General features: G+C 38.1%; 1 protein-coding gene across 2 annotated transcripts in view; it reads left to right on the top strand.

The window, feature by feature from the left end:
- The first annotated feature begins 15 nt into the window (after window positions 1-15).
- The window catches only part of PRORP (protein only RNase P catalytic subunit), a 153,678-nt gene continuing 133,125 nt past the window's right edge, over window positions 16-20,568 (top strand). For both annotated transcript variants that reach the window (XM_037056461.1, XM_037056460.1), the window contains exons 1-4: window positions 16-105; window positions 469-1,743; window positions 3,283-3,330; window positions 3,784-3,916. In XM_037056461.1, coding sequence (XP_036912356.1) covers window positions 767-1,743; window positions 3,283-3,330; window positions 3,784-3,916 — 1,158 coding nt within the window. In that variant the 5' untranslated portion in view covers window positions 16-105; window positions 469-766. The remainder of the gene's footprint in view (window positions 106-468; window positions 1,744-3,282; window positions 3,331-3,783; window positions 3,917-20,568) is intronic.

Genomic DNA, 20,568 nt, shown 5'->3' with positions numbered 1-20,568 from the left:
TATCCAGGTCAGCCACGCCCTCACGGCCAGGGTCGTCGCGGTGCATTGTGGTCGTGGTAGTTCACGCCGCAGTTATGGTTGCCTTAATGAAGCGTGAGTTCTCCGGTAAGTTGTGGAGTGGAGGGAACTTGGTTTGTGACTGATCAGTGCGATTTAGGCAGTGCCCTTTGTAGACCTTCCTTCCTTCCCTGAGTTATCGGGTCGGCTCGCTTCCCAGCTATCCCAACCCATTTCCTCTGACGAGTTCGGCAGTCTGGGGCCAGTCGTTATGCAGGGCCAGGGCCCCTAGACTTTGGCTTCTGCCACTTTCCTTGCTGCTGGTGGGTCTGGGGCTGGGGGCTCTTCGCCGCGGTTTTCGACTTTACTCCCCTTCTTCAGCGAGGCACCCATGGGATCCTGCCCCTGGTCAAGGACAGTTGTGATGCACGTGAGTCGAATTGCGTGGTCCTCCTTGTGCTTTTTCCTCAGGTTCGCAGACTGGAATGTAACAGGCATCAGAGATTCTTGCTCTGTCCCTTGGTTCTGCGGAATGTGATATAGGTTGGTTGTCCAGGATCGTCGTTGTTTAATGGAGAAAAGCCACCCGATTTCGTTGCTATTAAGAAGCCTTAAAAGCATAGCCATGATTTTTCTGTGAGAAACTGAAAATCATCTTTTAAGAAGCTGCACTTCGACTCCTTGCTCTTTTCTCCAAATTCCTTGATTATGGTGTAAAGTAGAGCTTTTTGAACATCTATTCACTATTTTGTGCTGATCTCACTGCATAATGACTTTCTGTTTTACTGGTATTCGAAGCTTCCCTAAGCTTTGGAAAAGCAATCCATACCTCGGGCTAGGCCCAGGACACTCTTATAACTCGCTCTTTCTGAAAGACTGTTATGGCATCAGGAACCAGCAGAAGTTGTTTTCCCTTCAAACAGCATCTCCACAAAATACCAAAGCAATAAATCTTCCAATTGTGAAGGCCAGATATCACAGGAAAGGCAGCGGTACAATTTCTTCTGAGTTTCCTCATCTTTTTGCAGCTGGAGCAGCTAAGAAGAGATCACAGATGAATCCTCAGAGTAAAGATCATGTCTCGCCACCTGTGAGCAACATTATTCAACTCCCAACAAAACCTTTGAATTCAGAGCAGTGGGATAAACTTAAGGAAGATTTCAAAGGAAAAGCTAATTTTGAAAACTGGATCATTTCACAGATGGCTCGGCACAATAGCTCTGTAGATGTGGCCAAATCTTTGCTGGCCTGGGTAGCTACAAAAAACAATGGTATTGTAAGCTATAATTTGCTGGTCAAGTATTTGTATCTCTGTGTTTTTCATAAGCAGACATCAGAAGTTTTTGATGTCTATGAAATTATGAAAGCCAGATACAAGAGTTTAGAATCTGGAGCAAACACTCTTCTCATCCGGGGATTAATCCACTCAGACAGATGGAGAGAGGCCTTGGTGCTGTTAGAAGACATCAAAAAGGTCATGACCCCTTCAAAAAAGAACTATAATGACTGTATCCAGGGAGCCCTCCTTCATCAAGATGTAAACATAGCTTGGAATTTGTATGAGGACTTGTTAAGTCATGATCTTATTCCTATGATGGAAACTTTAAAAGCCTTCTTTGATTTGGGAAAACACATAAAAGATGATCAGTATTCAAACAAACTACTAGACATTCTTTTGTATCTAAGAAATAATCAGCTGTATCCTGGGGAATCATTTGCACACAGTATAAAAACATGGTTTGAGAGGTAATTTTGATTTTTTTAATGTTTTTATTTCAATACCTATACCTAAAAGTAGCCTTCTTATTCTGTTAGTTGCTGAAATTACTCTGTTCAGATTATTGTACCTTTCCCATCTCTCAGATTTGTTTTCTCTTTAAGACAAAATTTTCTTTCTCTAAAAAAAGTATTGAATGGTGTAAACAAGTTGTGCTAATCTCTACTATCACAAAAGGGAAATTACACAGAATTTGTAGTTTTTGTGTATTTTTCTGCATAGAAAGATCATTTATTTTCTTTTCTAAGGTGACTGGCATCTTGTGAGTACTTACCAATAGCACCTGTGGCTGGAGTTAATAGCAAGAAAACTAGCTCTATTAGTGTTTTCAGAAGTTCTGAAACCTAGTGACTGGTATAATGTGTATAAAAATGGTGTTTAATCTATGCATTTCATCATCTTGGATGGTTAGAGCGAAGGGAGGGGATCCTGATCATACCTGACAGGCAAGGTTAGCCTGGAAGACCTTCATCCTCCATTTCTGTTTAGATCTTGCCATCATTCACCTACTCTCCAAGGCTGTTGAGAGCCTTTGCTTTTATTCATGTTAATGGCTTCATGCCTATTTACTGCTTCAGTCTTTTACTTTATTTCTTTACCATTCATTTGTTTCAGGTTATTTCCTAAAATTTATTCCATTTCTCATTTTTCTATTGCTTTGTACTATATATTATCAGGGTTTTGAAGTAGCAATCAAGCTGATTTTATTTAACAGACTTACTGAATATCCACAGAAGAGAGAGATTGTGAAAATCTTTGACTGCCAAGGATTTTGGATTTTATTTTATTATCAAGAGTTGGTTTTGGATTCAAGTTTTAGGAAGGTAACCACCAACACAGTGAGAAAAGATTGGAGAGGGATTAAAATCAGAAACATATGTTTGGAGGCGATTGTAGGTTTGAATGAAAGAGATGAGATTCTGAATTAAGAACTGAAGACGGAGAGGAAGCCATAGAATCAATGGAGTCATGGTAGCATATGTAAGAGGAAAGAAGAAATGATATTTTGATTGAGCAAATAAGTATTTTGAATGCCTCTAACTAGGCCAGGCACTGAGGATATTTTATGTTGTAAGATCTATGATGGTATCATTCACAACTGGTAATGTAATACTTGTCAGTACATAATAGAAATGTAGGATGAGAGAAGAAATTACTCTGTACAGGAACAATCTCTGGCAACTTTATGGAGAAGGTTAGAGTTGAGTTTAATTTAGAGGTTACACTATATGTATAAGCTGCTTTCTGTACAGTTTCTGTGAAGGTAGATTTAAACCTGTGAAGATGAGGATCCGATGACCAGAGGAGAAGTGAAGGGAAGGAAGAGACCCAGAGTTGGGGAGTACCATCAGCTCCTTAGCCTCGGGACAGTGTGTCAACCACTGTCCTAATGAAACCTTTCTAGGGAAATAGTCTGAATTTTCAGACCTCTAGCCTACCGAATTTCTAAACTCTGGATTCATTAGGAGTCTGAGCTGATGATTTGATTTTGTGATCTTTTTTTGTAGTGTTCCTGGAGAGCAGTGGAAAGGACAATTTACCACAATCCAGAAAAGGTAAGGCCGGTGTTTTAAGTTGTTCAATTCAGGTTTTAATAGTTTTTTTTTGTTACCATTCAAAAAGTTTTTATGATACTTTAGAGATAAGAAAACTAAGAAATCCCAAGAAAAAAAGCTATATTTTGCACATGGAGAACTTGCAGTGCTCAAAGTGTTTTTCCTGTGGGTGCTGTGAACCTGGTGTGAAGCCTCAAGGATGTTTTCCCCAGTTGTGTTTTAGGACTGACTTTAAAAACTTCATCTGGTTGCCCAGCAGTCTACTCTTTCGGGTTTTCTGGCTCACTAGTGTGTGATATTTTCAGGTTTACAAAAACTGTATAATGCATGTGATTATCATAGAGGTTTAATATTTTTAAAAGTATCTTTCAATTTCCTCATGTCCCAGGATTATTCATTTTAGAAAAAGGTCTTTGCCAGGACACTCTTTAACAGAAATTATTGTAATTACAGTGGTCAATGTTTGGGCTGTGGAAAAACCATAGAGTCTATTCACCTGAGTCCAGAAGAGTATGAATTTCTCAAGAGAAAAGTCCTGAGGGATGTGATAGATGGAGGTGACCAATACAGAAAGACAACACCTCAGGTGAGTCTGGACCAGGTTTTATTGCATTCTTGATGTCTAGAGCAGAGGATGGCAATTTTTTCTGTAAAAGGCTAGAGAGTAAAAAAAAAATTTTTAATCCTTACTCGAGGATATGTTTGATTTTAGAGAGGGAGGAAAGAGAGAGAGAAACATCTATGTCAGAGAAACATCAATTGGTTGCCTCCCACATGCGTCCCAACCAGGGATTGAATCCACAACCTTTTGGTGTATGGAATGATGTTCCAACCAACTGAGCCACCCAGCCAGGGCCATATAGTAAATATTTTAAGCTTTGTGGGCCATACAGTCTCTGTTGCAACTTTTCTACTCTGCTATTGTAGTGAAAACAGCCACAGACAAACAAATGAGCAGGGCTGTGGTTCAGTAGTATTGTATCATAATAAGCACTGGGTGGCATTTTTTTTTTATGCGAAGAGAAGCAGTGTGCTGGATTTGGCCCGCTGGGCATAGTTACAAACCTTTAAGAAAGATTGCTTTAGGGTTTCATAGAACAGTTTAGTTAGACTACTATCCATCTCCTGAAGTCAGTCTTACTTCATCTGAGCACAAGTGCCCTTGAGCCAAAAAGACAGATGCTTATTCTTTGTCTAAGTGTTTCCATGAAAACATGGTTTCTCACAATTTCTCTAGTCAAGGGAGTTTAAGATATCTTAAAATTATTTCCAAGTATTCTTAGTATTAAATTTGATCCTCTAGGTCATTTGTAATAGCATTATTTTCCTAGTCTTCAGTACTTGATGTTCAGTACTTGATGTTAGTTTACTAAGATTGAGTTGAAGTAAAATGTTCTTACCTTGGGGAAAGGCTGCCCATCATCTCACTGAATGCTTTTTCTTCAAAGTACCAAATAAAAACAAGAAGTGAAAATTGTTTTGCCTTCTCTCCTTTACTTAATATTCTCAGATAATGCCCCTAGATCATAAGAAAAGCTTTAATCCTCAGAAAAAAAGTCAAAATATGGCCCATAAAAACATATCTCCATTTTATGGAATACCTTTTAGCTGACTTTATTGATAAAATTTTAGCTTACATTTGTCAAGTGATACGAGATACTTTACATTCATTATCTTATATCTTTTTAATTTATTTTTATAGAGTGAGGCAGGGAGAAAGAGTGGAGAAACATCAATGTGTCATTGCCTCTCATGCCTCCTACTGGGGACCTGGCCTGCAACCCAGGCATGTGCCCAACAGGGAATTGAACTGATGACCCTTTGGTTCCCAGGCTGGCACTCAGTCCACTGAGCCACACCAGCCAGGGCTCATTATCTTACATCTTTTTTAATCCTTACAACCGCCCTAGATAGTAATGGTTTATTCTGTTTTACAAATAGAGAGATTGAGACTTTGAGAGATTAAATCTGGTAGAGGATATCTTGCTAATAAAATCTAAGTTTGACCTCCCCCCCCTTACCCCTGCAAACCTTTTTTTGTTACACTCTACTGCCATTCATGAAATAAAAATTTATAATAACAACTGTAGCTGACAGTCAGCTGGTTGTAGCAGCTCTTTAATGCCATAGGAATTTCTGTCAGTTAAAATATGAATGAAACAGATTTCCTTTCTCTTATCAAATGTCTATTGAACATTTGTGAGTATCTTCTGAAGTAGGTGTTAAGAGAGATGCAAGGTTGTATGAATAATGCTGTTTGCTACCAAAAAGTTACCATATCTGTTTTTGTTGTAGACTAATTGAATGTTCTTTCTACCCTCCTTTTTTAAAAAAAAACAATTTGGTAGTTTTTTAAAAACATTTTTATTTGTTGATTTTTTTAAGAGATTGGGGGGGCGGAGAGAGAGAACAGAGAGAGAGAAGAGAGAAGACATCCATTTTTTCCTCCTCTTATTTGTGCATTCATTGGTTGATTCTTATATGTGTCTTGCCTGGGGACTGAACCCACAACTTTGGTGTATTGGAATGACACTCTAACCAACTGAACTACCTGACCAGGGCTCTACCCTCCAGTTTTTATTTAGTAAAATTTTCAAACTAAAGAAATGAAAAAGCACAATGGATACCTACATACTCTTTATCTAGAGTAACCAGTTGTTATTGTGGCACAAATACTTTATTTCCACATATGTGTTTTTATGAACCATTTAAAAATAAGTTATAGATATGTTGCTGTAAATGTTTCAGCAAATATTTTCTAAGAATAAGAAAATTCTATGTAATTAAATACCATGATCACATTTAAGAACCTTACCATTAGTTCAGTGTCATTTATTTTATTTTAACTTTTAAATTATATTTTATTGTGTATGCTATTACAGTTGTCCCTACTTTTTCCCCTTTTGCCCATCTCTGTCCCCCATTCCCCAAGCAGTCTTCACATTGTTGTCAGTGTCCATGGGTTCTTTCTTATGTCCAGTTGCACCTACTCCCACCCTCCAAGAGCTGTCAATCTGTTCCATGTATCTATATGTCACTGTTTCTGTTTTGTTCACTAGTTTATTTTGTTCATTAGAGTCCACATATAGGTAAGATCATATGTTATTTGTCTTTCACCGACTGGCTTATTTCACTTAGCGTAAGAGTCTCCAGGTCTGTCCATGCTATCCCCAAAAGTAAGAGTTCCTTCTTTTGTAGTGCCGTGTAGAGTATTCCATTGTGTTAATGTATCACGGCTTTTTTATCCATTCATCTACTGTTGAATACAGTAGATGTATATGTATATGCAGTAGATGTATACCATCAGATATGGTATACATCTACTTTTTGAATGGATGTTTTGGGATTCTTAGAATATATTCCTAGAAGAGGAATTGCTGGGTTAAAAGGCAGTTCCATTTTTAATTTCTTGAGGAAACTCCATACTGTTTTCCACAGTGGCCGTGCCAATCTGCATCCCACCAACAGTGTATGAGGGTTCTCTTTTCTCCACATTCTCACCAGCCCTTGTTTATTGATTTATTGAGGGTAGGCATTCTCACAGGTGTGAGGTGATACCTCATTGTGATTTTAATTTGCATTTCTGTAATGATTGGTGATGTTGATCATATTTTCATATATCTATGGGCCATCTGTATGTCATTTGCCAATTTAAAAAAGTTTTTTTTAAGATTTTAATTTTATTTTATTTTTAGAGAGAGAGGAAGGGAGGGTAATAGAGAGGGAGAGAAACATCAGTGTGGGACAGAAATGGTGATTGGTTGACTCTTGTATGCCCTCCAATAAGGGATCAAACCTACAACCGAGGCATGTGCACTGACTGGGAATCAAACTGGCAACCTTTTGTTTTTTTACAAATGATACCCAATCAGCTGAGCCACACTGGTCAGGGCCTTTGTCCATTTTTTAATTGGATTGTTCATCTTCATGGTGTTGAATTCTTTATATATATTAGAAATTAAATTCTTATTAGATGTATCATTGGCAAAAATATTTTCCCATACAGTGGGTTCCCTTTTCATTTTGATTATGGTTTCTTTAGCTGTGCAGAAGTGTTTTAATTTCATATAGACTCATTTGTTTATTTTTTATTTTTTCCTTTGTTTCCCTTGCCCTAGGAGATATATAGCAAAAATATTGCCATGTGAGAATTCTGAAATTTTATTGCCAGTGTTTCTTCTAGGATTTTTATGGTTTCATGACTTACATTTAAGCCTTTAATCCATTTTGTGTTTATTCTTGTGTATGGTATAAGTTGGTGGTCTAGTTTCATTATTTTTGCATGTATTAGTCCAGTCTTCCAAGCAGCATTTATTAAAGAGACTGTCTTTACTCCATTGTATGCTCTTGCCTCCATGAACATGGTATGTGCTTCCACTTTTTGTATCTTCCTTAATTTCTTTCTTCAGTGTCTTATAGTTTTTCAAGTCAAGTTGTTTACCTCCTTGGTTAAATTTATTCCTAGGAACCCAGTTTTTTTGTTTGTTTGTTAAATAGTAAATAGTAAATGGGATGGTTTTCTTAATTTTTCCTAATACTTTTTAGTTGCTGTATAAAAATACCACTGATTTCTGAGTATTGATTTTGTATTCTGCTACTTTGCTGAATTTATTTATTAGGTCTAGTAGTTTCTTGGTGAATTCTTTAGGGTTTTCTATATACACTCTAACACAGTCAGCAAATAATGACAGTTTTATTCCCTCCTTTCCAATTTGGATGCCATTTATTTCTTTTTCTTGTCTGATTGCTATGGCTAGGACTTCCAGTACTATGTTGAATAAGAGTAGTGGAAACAATTCAGTATCGTTTAATAAATTTTCCCAGTTGTCTCCCAGATTGTATTTTATAACTTTTTCCCCTCCAGTCCAAGATTCAATCAAGATTCATTCTTTGCTTTTGGTTGTTATGCCTCTTTAAATCCATAACAGTCTCCTCTGTCCTTTTTTGTTTTTATGACATTGACTTTTTTGAAAAGTCTGGGTGTTTTGACTTATATAAGGTTTTTGAAACTTCACACCTAAGGATAACTTGAGGATATGGTTAAATGCAAATTATGGTTTGGTTGTCTGGAGTGGGGCCTGAGAGTCTGTGTTTTCTTAAGATCCCAGGTGATATGTTCATGGTCTTTGGACTACACGATGAGTAGCAAGACTTTGTATTAATTGTTTGATTATTTTCTTTTCATTAATTCAGTATGAAAGCATTTGAGTAGACTACATGAGTGATGTTGTGAGCTTCTTATTTAGTCACAGCTGTCACATAATGTCAGGCCATGCTTATTCTTGCTGGTGTTAAATTTGATCACTACACTAAGAGGGTAACTGCCAGATATCTCCATCGTAAAGGTACATTTTTCACTTTATAATTTCTTTGTAATTTTCCCCTTTGTAATTTTTGTAATTACATCTGTGGAATAATTACAAAAATATCTGTAATATCTAATTACAAAAATTAGATCTGTGGAGTAATACTTCAAGACTATGCAGATAATCTATCACCCACTAATTCTTCACTCAATGTTTTTAGAATCACGGAGATGCTCTCTCCCTTTGGAGATTGCAAAGTGGCGATTATTGAATTTCCTCTGCATTTATTAGCTGGCATTATTCTATAAAAGCTTTTGCTTTTCGTTTAAAAAAATTTATCTGTATGGACACGAGGACTGTTTTTTAAAATTAACTGTGTTAGATTTTATTACCATCGTTATTCTTTTTGGTGCTCAAATTGTCCCAAATTTGGCCTGTGGGAGCTCCTTCAAGACAATTCCTGTGTCTTTTATTTTATTTGTTTAAGATTTTTTAAATTGATTTTAGAGAGGAAGGGAGAGAGAGAGAGGGACACTGATTTGTTGTTCCACTTTTTGATGCATTCATTGATTGATTCTTATATGTTCCCTGCCCAGATATCAAACTGACAACCTTGTGGGATCAGGACAGTGCTCCAACCAACTGAGCTACCCAGCCAGCGTGTTCCTGTGTCTTTTACATCGCTCCTTCCAGCCCCATCAGTTTTCCTCTCAATCAGTTTTTGAGCACTTTGTGCTTTCTGGCACAACATGTCCTAGGCTCTCACCTTGAAGTGCTCCTGCTCCAGTTGTGGAATCATTAATTGAATACTTTTGTTTAACATTATCAATGGCTAAACATCACCATAATTCTTTCTTAAATGAATATCACTTTAATTCTGGATTAATAGAAGGAAATTCTGTTAATTTTCTCTGCTGACAAAGACTTAGAACCCAGAGCACATCTTCTCTTTGAAGAGTATTACTCTTCAGGCTCCTGAGTATGGTTAGTATAGCTAAGAGTCACACATTTAATTACAGTAATTTACAAAGCAACTGAACATAGTCATAGAAGAATCAGGACATTTTATGACAAGGGAAATTATTTTCTTCCTTTTTCTTTCCAGATACCCTTCCCCTTGCAACTCTCCAATTCTGTATCCCATTTCTTGTCATCTGCCTTTCTCATTTAAGGTATAAACATAATAATAATTGCTGTCCTGGCCAATGTGGCTCAGTTGGTTGGAGTGTTCTTCCATGAACTGAAAGGTCACAGGTTTAATTCCAGGTCAGGGCACATACCTGGATTGCAGGTTCTGTCCCTGGTTGGGGTGTATACAAGAGGCAATTGATTGATGCTTCTCTTTCACATCAAAGTCTCTCTCTCCCCCCCTCCCTCTCTACCTCCCTTTCCTTCTCTGTAAAAGCAATAAAGATTTCCTCAGGGGAAAATAAAAAAAATTGCTACTCTTTATTGAATGATTACCGTATGTCAGGTACTGTTATACTCACAACAATCTACCAATGATATCCCCATTTTGAGGATGGGGAAGGTCAGGATAAGAAAGGTGTCCATGGTTAAAGAGCAGTGAAGGACAGCACATGGCTGAACTGGCTCAGGGATTAGTTTTGTAGTGCTGGTGAGGCAGAAGGGGCAAGGGTCAATCCAGAGCACTGCTGGTGGGTTGAAGTAAATTGAATATATACATAGGTACAGCAAAGAGTTTGGAGCTATATTCAGACATCTGATTTTTCTGAGAACAAATCAGTCATTTGAATGTGAGAGAAGGTATGATAGTCCAAGGGAGCTTGAGGAGTTTTAAGCATTGGAAGTTTGGATTATTTGTGAGAGGATTGGGCAAGTATTGCTTGTTGGTGCTGAAGTTGCAACTGAGGGTGGTGGGCATACATTTGTGGGGTCATTGACCTCTGAGCCATTCTCAGCAGTGCTGAGCCATCCAGGCATGCAAAGGAAAGGCAGTTGGATTTGGGGTGCCGGATTTTGCTAGTCTGGTACAGTTGAGGGAAAGAGGAAAACAGGAGTTGAGAGTGTAAGTGAGAGGATGGGTCAGTTAATGGACCATGAGAGCAAAGCTGATAGGAAGTAAGGATTCGTAGGAGCTCACAGATTAGATGAAAGTAGACTGAAGGCTTCTGGAGGTTGAAGAGGGAGCATAAAGGAGTGAGAGTAGAAATCTGAGATTTGTTGCGGGGAGGGGTGGTGTTGCTTAGGTGTGGCAACATGACAGGGAGCAGGTGAGGGTAGTTAGTTCTGACAGAGTAGTTAATGCGATCACGTGATCACAGTGGGGCCCAGACTAAACAGGGGAGGAAGGAAAGCCAGAGTGCTGCCCAGGAGGCTTCCAGGGAGTGGTCGTCTCAGTGTGGGGTGGAAGGAAAGGTATAGGGAAGATAAAAGAGTGAATACTAGAAAACTGAGGTCAGAGAGCAGATGAAATATTTGAGGCTAAGATTTCAGAGGAAGAGCCATTCTAGGCCGTGGCCAGATCCAGGGTCAGGTGACTGGGGTTTGGTAAGCTCTCCATTGTAAAGCTTAGCTCCAGACTGCCATTTCCCATAGATTTTTCATCTTGTAGTTTGTTTCTTTATGTTTTGGGGTTTTTTGCTCACCATTTGTATTATAATAAAATACCACAGACTGGGTGATTTAAATAGCACAAATTTATTCTTGCAGTTCTGGCAGCTAGAAGTCCAAGATCAGCAGGGTTGGGTTCTCCTGAGGCTTCTCTCCTTGCTTGCAGATGGCCCTCATCTTACTTTGTCCTCATACAGCCTTCTGTGCTCCAGTATCCTAAGTGTCACTTTGTGTGTCTGAATTTCCATTTCATGTGAGGACACCAGTCTGGTTTGATTCAGGCCCTGCCCTATGACCTCATTTCACCCAAATCACCTCTTTAAAGACCTTATCTCCAAATACAGTCACAACCCAAGATACTGGCTGGGGTTTAGGACTTCAACACAAGATTTCTGGACTGTTCACAATTAAGTTCCTGACACCATTCATTGAAATACGTATTAAAATTATATTGTGTTCAGCATTTTAAATTATTTTGTATTGAATTGTCTTCAATTTTGCTTTCTAAAGCTTGCTCGTTGTTGGGAAATGTTAGATATAAACAAAGCAGTAAGTGTTAAATCCACTTTGACTTTCTTTGTCTACTTAAAAAAATTTATGATCTCAGTTGACCTCCATAAGCATCTAGAGTAAGCATTATCAAAATTTTTCAAGCTTATATGTTTTAAGCAAATAAAGCTCTTGTTAAAAATAAAACAAATGAGATGGCACTGTCTGAATGAAGTGGTTCTCAACCTTGGCTGCTGGTTAGAATAGTTTAGGAGTTGTTTAAAAATAACTGATACCTATACCCCACTCCCTGGAGATTTTGGTTTTAAGTGTAAGTGTTCATTGGATTAAATACATTCATATTTTGCAGCCATTACCACCACCATCTCCACAACTCTTTATCTTATAAAACTGAAACTAGATGTGCATTAAACAGTAACTTCCCATTCTCCCCTTCTCCCAGGCAACCACCGTTACACTGTCTTGTGAGCGCACTACTGTAAGTGCCTCTTGTAAGTGGAATCGTACTGTATTTGTCTTTTCAACTGGCTCATTTCACTTAGCACATCCTCAAGGTTCACCCATGTTGTAGTATATTGCAAAATTTCCTTTCTTTTTTAAGGTTGAGTAATATTCCATTGTATGTATAGACCACATTTTGTTTATCCATCCATTAATGGACACTGGAATCCCTTCTACAGTTTAGCTATTGTGAATAATGCTGCTATGAGCATGGGTAGGTAGGCCAAAAAGTTTGTTTTTTTCCCGTAAGATGGCTCTAGCGATGCTTAGTTGTCTTTAACTTCATTCAGAACAATTTTGTTAGATTATATTGTGACAGCTGTCATATCAGCATGCATTTTAAAAAAAACATCAAAACTGGTGAATTTTTGTGTAGCCATTAATATTGATGATGAAATAAAATATGCAACATTTTTGGCATATTATAGTTTATTACTTCAAGAAAGGTAAAAACACAACAAAAAGGATTTGTGCAGTGTGTGGAGAAGGTGCTGTGACTGATGGAACGTGTCAGAAGTGGTTTGTGAGGTTTCGTAAACCTGGAGGTTTCTTGCTGGACGATGCTCCACAGTCTGGTGGACCAGTTGAAGCTCTTAGTGATCAAATCAAGACTTTGAGAACAATCAACATTATACCACATGGGAGGTAGCTAATGTTCTAAAATATCCAAATCAATGAAGTTATTGATGAAAAATATATCTTTTATTTTATGGAAAAACTAAATGGACTTTTTGGCCAACACAGAAATTATATTCGCGTCCAGATAAGGTTATAGTCCAGGTGGACATGAATTTTGGAGGGGACAGTATTTAACCCACTACAGCTTTTTTCCTCTGGGTATTATGGTAGGTGTGTGTATGTACCTTTCAACTGTTTTCCAAAATGGTTGTCTCATCTTACATTTTTATTAGCAGTGCATGAGGGTTAAAGCTGTTCCACATGTTGGTCAACTCTTAATATGGTGACTCTCTTTACCTGTAGCTATTCTAATGGATATTAAGTAGTATCTCATTGTGGTTGTAATTTCCATTTTCTTGAAGACTAATGATGTTGAACATTTTTATGTGCTTAATTGCCATGTACATATCTTCTTTGGTGAAGTATTTGTTTAGATCTTTTCCCCATGATAAATACTGGGTTGTTGCCCTGGCCAGGTGGCTTAGTTGGGTAGAGCAGGTTTGATTCCCACTCAGGGCACATACCTCGGTTGTGGATTCAATTCCTGGTCAAGGCGTGTACCAGAAGCAACTGATTGGTGTTTTTCTCTCTCCCTCTCTCTTCCTCTCTCTAAAATCAATAAAAATAAACTCAGTGAGGATTTTTTTTAAATTGGGTTTTTCTGTTACTGAGTTGTAAGAGTTGTTTATATATTGTAGAGACATGTTCCATACCAGCTATATCCTTTGCAAATATTTTCTCTCAGTCTGTGGCTTGCCTTTCATTTTTATCAAATAGAGATTCTGATTTAATTGCTCTGGTTCAGGGCCCACTTACCCAGTTTTTCAAAAGCTCCCAGATGATTTTAAAGTGAAGCCTGGGGTGAGAACCACTGTTTCTAGCATGAGACTTCGAAGGACCCTAATGTACTTCTTCAGGACAATTTTGGGAGAAAATTTAAGTCATAAGTGAATTTTAGCTCTTCTGAAACCTTTGTTTACTGTGCTTAGACATCACAGCCAGCAGATGGCAGTAGTGTAACATGTAAAAATTACTGTAGGTTATAATATATAGCCAAGTCAATCAGGTTAAAGGATTCGGTGAGCTTCTTTTGTTATTATACTGAAAGATCTTTGTCATTTTTGTCTAAGTCAGATTAGTTGATAGTAGATAATGATGGGAGCTGTATATTTGAATTTTAAGTGAACAAAGCAGGTTCTCAAATACAGTCATGTGTTTGTGTATACTACAGGTTTTGCTACATGAGACTAATTGAGAGGACATTAATGAAGATCAAAAAGTAAATTTGGAACTATGTGGATAGTGTTAGTTTAGTATTAATTAGATTTTTTCTTTTATTTTTCTCTGCTCTTTTTTAAAGTGTTTTTTATTGATTATGCTATTACAGTTTGTCCAGTTTTCCCCCTTTTTCTCCCCTCTACCCTGCCCCCCCAACCTTCTAATATCTGCCCCCCCAACCCTCTAGTATCAGCCCCCCCTTAGTTTATGTCCATGGGTTGTACATACAAGTTCTCTGAGTCCTCTGTTTCCTATACCATTTTTTATCTCTCCCCATCTATTTTATGCCTATTAATTATGCTGCTTCTTCCCTGTACCTTCCCCCCCCATACTTCCCTTCCCCCTCCTCACTGAAATCCTTCTGTGTGATGCCCATTTCTCTGATTCTGTCCCTATGCTGGTTGTTTGCTTAGTTTTTCTTTTTGTTGTTGTTCTTTTCTTTCAGGTTCATTTGTTGATAGTTGTGAGTTTGTTGTCATTTTACTGTTTGTATTTTTGATTTTCCTTTTCTTAGATAAGTTCCTTTAACATTTCATATAATAAGGGCTTGGTGATGATGAACTCCTTTAATTTGACCTTATCTGGGAAGCACTTTATCTGCCCTCCCATTCTAAATAATAGCTTTGCTGGGTAGAGTAATCTTGGATGTAGGTCCTTGCCTTTCATGACTTCAAATACTTCTTTCCAGCTCCTTCTTGCCTGTAAGGTTTCTTTTGAGAAATCAGCTGACAGTCTGATGGGCACTCCTTTGTAGGTAACTCTCTCCTTTCCTCTTGCTGCTTCTAGAATTCTCTCCTTATCTTTAATCTTGGGTAACTTAATGATGATGTGCCTTGGTGTGTTCCTCCTTGGGTGCAACTTCTTTTGAGACTCTCTGGGCTTCCTGCACTTCCTGGAAGTCTATTTCCTTTGCCAGATTGGGGAAGTTTTCCTTAATTATTTGTTCAAATAACTTTTCAATCTCTTGCTGTTGTTGTTCTCCTTCTGGCACCCCTATAATTTGGATATTGGAATGTTTCAGGTTGTCGCAGAGGTTCCTAAGTCTCTCTTCATTTTTTTGAATTCTTGTTTCTTCTGGATGGGTGTTTATTTCTTTCTTTTGTTTTAAATTGTTGATTTGGGTCCTGGATTCCTTCTTGTCACTGTTGGTTCCCTGAATATTTTCCTTTATTTCACTTTGGGTATCCTTCATGTGTTTTTTCATATTTAGACCAAGCTCAGTCGGATCTGTGAGCATTTTCATTACCAGGGCTTTAAATTCTCCATCAGATAGGTTGGCGGTCTCCTCCTTGCTCAGCTGTCTTTCTGAGGCTTTGCTGTGTTCTTTCATTTGGGCCACATTTCTTTGTCTTGGTGCAGGTGATAGGTTGTCTTCTTTGTTCTTAATAATAACATTAAATTACAGTCAGATTTACCTTTTCATTTTTAACTGCTGAGTTATAAATTCTTTATTTAATATTTTTATTAGGGAAAATTTCAAACATATTCAGAAGCAAAGAGACTAGTGTCATGAACCCGTCAGGGATCACTAACTCATGGCCACTCTTTCATTTGTACATCTACCTGTTCCTCCCTCGCTCCTCAGGTTTTTGTGATGCAAATCTGAGCTTAATCATTTGTCTTATAAATTATAAATTCACTCTTAAGCAGTTTTATTTCTCTTATCTTAAAACATACTCCTTTATGCAGAGTAATATTTTTCTTATATAATAAGAGATACTTTAGAACAGCAGTTCTCAAACTTTTTGGTCTCAAGGTGCTTTTATATTCTTAAAAATTAAGGACTGCTGAAAGCTTTTGTTTATGTGGAATGATATCTATTGATAATTCATTAGAAGTTAAATCTGAGAGTCTTTAAAAATTTGTATTGTCCTGGCTGGTGTAGCTCAGTGGATTGAGCGCGGGCCTGCGAATCAAAGGGTTGAGGTTCGATTCCCAGTCAGGGCACATGCCTGGGTTGCAGGCCAGTTCCCACTAGGGAACTCACGAGAGGCAACCATATCATTGATATTTCTCTCCTTCTCTTCCCCTCTAAAGATAAATAAATAAAATCCTTTAAAAGTACGTATTAATTTATTTAAAATAACAACATAAAAACTATTAACATTATGATATAGAAAACATTTTTCTAAATAATAACTGTTGTCCAAAATTTTTTAAAAAAGTGAATCGACAGGTATTGTCTTACATATTCATAAATCTCTTTAATTAAGCCACTTAATCAGCCTATGGTGTTATTTTTGAAGTATATGAAGAAAATCGAGACTTACTATAGTTGGAAGAGGTAAATGTATTTTATTGGCATTTTCAGAAAATTATAGTTATTCTTTGATGTTATGCCAGAACACTGTACTTTTGTGAGCAATGAGAGTGAAAAAGATAGATAATATCTCAGTATTATTATAAAAATAGTTTTAACCTTATAGATACTCTGAAAGGGTCTTAGGGGGTGTAGACATGGCCTCAAACTACAGTTTGAGAACCACTGTTCAACTTCCAGTCGGGCTGGCGGCACAGGCAGACGTGGCTCACCTCACACAGCCACATCAAAGTAACAACTGAAGTATAGAGCAGCCATCTTTCGGAACCATCAGTAATGGAGTTGAATGGAAGTCCGACAGCTACAGAATTAAAGAAACCACATCCATCCAGAATGGCAGGAGGGGCACATACACAGAACAGGCTGGTCCCACACCCAGAAGTGGTGGGTATCTCTAGACTGAGGAGTCCCAGCCCCACATCACGCCCCTCAGCCCAGAGTTCCAGTGCCAGGAAGATAAGTCCCTACAACTTCTGGCTGCAAAACCCAACAGGGACTGAGTCAGTAGAAGAAATTGCTGGAGCCCCAAGCAGTTCCTCTTAAAGAACCTGCACACAGACTTACACAGACTCACTGCCTCTGAACTCCAGCACCAGGGTAGCAGCTTGAAAGGCACCAGTAGCATATAGGAAGAAACTGAAGTGTGTGGCATCAGGTGAGCAGAGGCCACTGTCCTTTTTCTAAACCTTCCCACCACAGACCATGGCACCAAGTTGGTGCCATATCTGAAACTCCATCAACCTGGCTAACACTTCTACCTGCCATGGAGATCCCCAGAGACTCCACCCCACCAAACTTAGGGGCCTACCCAAGCTGCTTGTGCATATGAATGGCTGGTCTTGTCTCATGCTGCACAACTTCCTAAATTCTATCAAACAAGCAACAGCTGGCTTCAGTGAATGCCAGGTTTGGCACTAGCAGCAGCCAGCTTAGAGTAAAAGTTCGCTTTGCCTGGGAATCTCCAAGCCCAGCACAAGTAGCAGCCATCTCAGATTGCTTTATAGCTCAAGTAGGTGCCCCAGGCCAAACACAGGTAGGGGCTGACCTTGGCCTGCATCATCCAGGAAACCCCAGGGCTAGCGCACCCAGTGGACAGCTACAGACCGCATCAGAGAACCACCGCCTTGCACCTGCACAGCTGATCCTTCCTGGAGTGTGGAGGTTGGTGGTCTGTGATCACAGCCAATAAAACAGCATAAAAAAGATCCAGTCAGAAGTGAAGGGTACACTAATTGAAATGAATAACAATTTACAGGAAAGCAACAGTAGAGTGGAATGATCTGGAACATAAGGAAGCAATAACAGCTAATCAGAACAAGAAGAAAGAAGATTCCAAAAAAAATGAGGATAGTATAAGCAGCCTCACAGATACCTTCAAGAGGTCCAACATTTGCATCATAGGTATGCCAGAAGGAGAAGAAAAAGAGCAAGAAATTGGAAATCTACTTGAAAAAATAATGAAAGAAAACTTCTCTAATTTGGTGAAGGAAATAGACATGCAAGTTCAGGAAGCACAGATTGTCCCAAACAATATGGATGCAAAGAGGCCCACTCCAAGACACATCATAATGAAAATGCCAAAGGTTAAAGATAAAGAGACCATCTTTAAAGCAGCAAGAGGAAAGAAGTTAGTTACCTACAGGGGAATTCCCATAAATAACACTGTCAGCTGACTTCTCAAAAGCAGCTTTGCAGGCTGGAAGAGATTGGCAAGAAATATTCAGAGTCATGAAATGCAGGGACCTACAGCCAAGATTGCTCTACCCAGCAAAGATATCACTTAGAATCGAAGGACAGATAAAAAGCATCCCAGATAAGAGAAAACTAAAGGAATTCATCACCACCAAACCATTATTATATGAAGCATTAAAGGAACTTATTTAAGAAAAGAAGATCAAAACTGTGAACAATAAAATGGCAAAAAATACATATCTATGAATAATTGAATCTAAAAAACAAACTAAGCAAACAAGAACAGAGACAGAATCATGGATATAGAGAGCATTTTGATGGTTGACAGATGGGAGGGTGTGGGGAAATGGGTGAAGAGGTGAGGGGATTAAGAAGTACAAATAGGTAGTTACAGAATAGCCATGGGAATTTACAGTATAGGAAATAGAGTAGGCATAGAACTTACATGCATGACCCATGGACATGAACAGTGGTGAGGGGATTGGCTGAGGGAGTGGGAGGTGCTGGGTGGAGGGGAGCAAAGGGAGAATAATCAGGACAACTGTAATAGCATATTCAATAAAATATAATTTTATTTTATTTTTTAAAGATTTTTATTATTATTTATTTATTTATCTTTAGAGGGGAAGGGAAGGAGAGAGGGAGAGAAATATCAATGTATGGTTGCATCTCGTGCATCCCCTGCTGGAAACTGGCCTGCAACCCAGGCATGTGCCCTGACTGGGAATTGAACCGCGATCATATGGTTTGCAGGCCCACGCTCAATCCACTGAGCTATGCCAGCCAGGGCAATAAAATATAATTTAAAAAAAAAGAACCACTGCTATAGAAATACTCTGCTTTAGATATAGTTTCCTTTTTCTCTCTATTTGAAAAGTTTGAGTAAAATGTATTGTTCCTTCAGTTTTATTATGAAGCATTTTAACAAAGGAAGTTAAAAAGTCTCAGTGTTCAGCATATCTTCTGTTTAGTTTCTTCTGTTCTCTTTAAGTTGTTTTTTTTAATTGCATTATTGTATTACCATTTAGTCCCTTAGTCCTCGCCCCTTCAGTTCTTTTTGAGACTTTCATCATCTTTCATTTTCTAAATGGGTGTTTTTTTCTAATTATAAAAAATTCAGTCAAAATAGAAAACTCTAAAGGGGATAATAGCTCAACATAGCCCTCTTGTTTTGAACTTTTAATGAAACTTTAATTAAATAGCACTCTCTAATTACAATAGCACTCTCCCATAATCCTGTGATTTAGAACTTCTTAAATAAAACTAATGACTTGGGATTCTGTTTTCTGAAAAAGAAATTGAAGGAAGGCAAATTGCCTGTAGTACATTTAATTGAGTTTTGGGGTTAAGTTTAAATCAAGTCATTTGTTCTGATTGATAATATGTTTTTAGGTAATTGACAGATAGGAGGCCTTCTGGTGTTTTTCTAATTACAGATTTTAGACGTAAATGTGACCCAAATGAAATGTCAGTATAGGAACTGAACTAAATGTAGGTTTGTTTTGTTTTTTAATTTGAGAATGGCAGCTGCAGACTCTGAAAGATGTGTGTGAACTAACAGCTCTCCCTCATTTTTCAGAACCTTCTGTTCTCTTCTGGGTCTGAAGATGTAGTTACCTCTAAGATTCACTGCAAGGTTTTCACCTAGACTTAAAAGATGTTGAGTGGTAAATGGCAAGATTTGGGGTGTTGGTAGTTAAAACAGAAAACTGAAAAAGAAATTTAATTATCTGCAAAATATAGGGTTTTTAAAAATATTTTATTTATTTTTATAGAGAGGGGAAGGGAGGGAGACAGAGAGGGAGAGAAACATCAATGTGTGGTTGCCTCTTAAGTGCCCTGCACTGGGGAGCTGGCCTGCAACCCAGGAATGTGCCCTCACTGGGAATCAAACTGGCGACTCCTTGGTTCGCAGTCTGGTGCTCAGTCGACTAAGCCACACCAGCCAGGGCTGCAAAGTATAGTTTTAAAGTCGTGTAGTTTGAATTCTCTATTTATTAGCCCATTAATGATAAATAGTCATCAACTTATGAACATTTTACTCAATACATACTTAATTAATCAGCAATGTTATTCCCATACAATTCCCTATTTCCTCTTCTTCAACTCCACAATTGAAAACTGAAAAATAGGCACGTTATCTCTGGATCATTCAGGTGTGTTGGGCCCAAAGAATTGTGGCCCAAATGTGAAACCTCTAGAAAAACCAAGTTCTGAAGTACAGGAAGGGTAAAAAGAGAAACAGGTTGACTTCTTGCAGTGGACTTCCCAGCACCACATATTTCTTTCATTTCTTTATTATTATTTATTTTCTCTAATGAAACACTTGCTGAAATTCTACCGGCTGGGATCCAATTTGTTTGTGTTTTGAAATGAGAA

Source organism: Sturnira hondurensis, unplaced genomic scaffold (genome assembly GCF_014824575.4).
Source record: "Sturnira hondurensis isolate 20B ecotype Veracruz unplaced genomic scaffold, ASM1482457v3 Scaffold0008948, whole genome shotgun sequence".
In the NCBI taxonomy this organism is placed as follows: domain Eukaryota; kingdom Metazoa; phylum Chordata; class Mammalia; order Chiroptera; family Phyllostomidae; genus Sturnira; species Sturnira hondurensis.
This window is presented reverse-complemented; position numbering and strand designations above follow the sequence as displayed.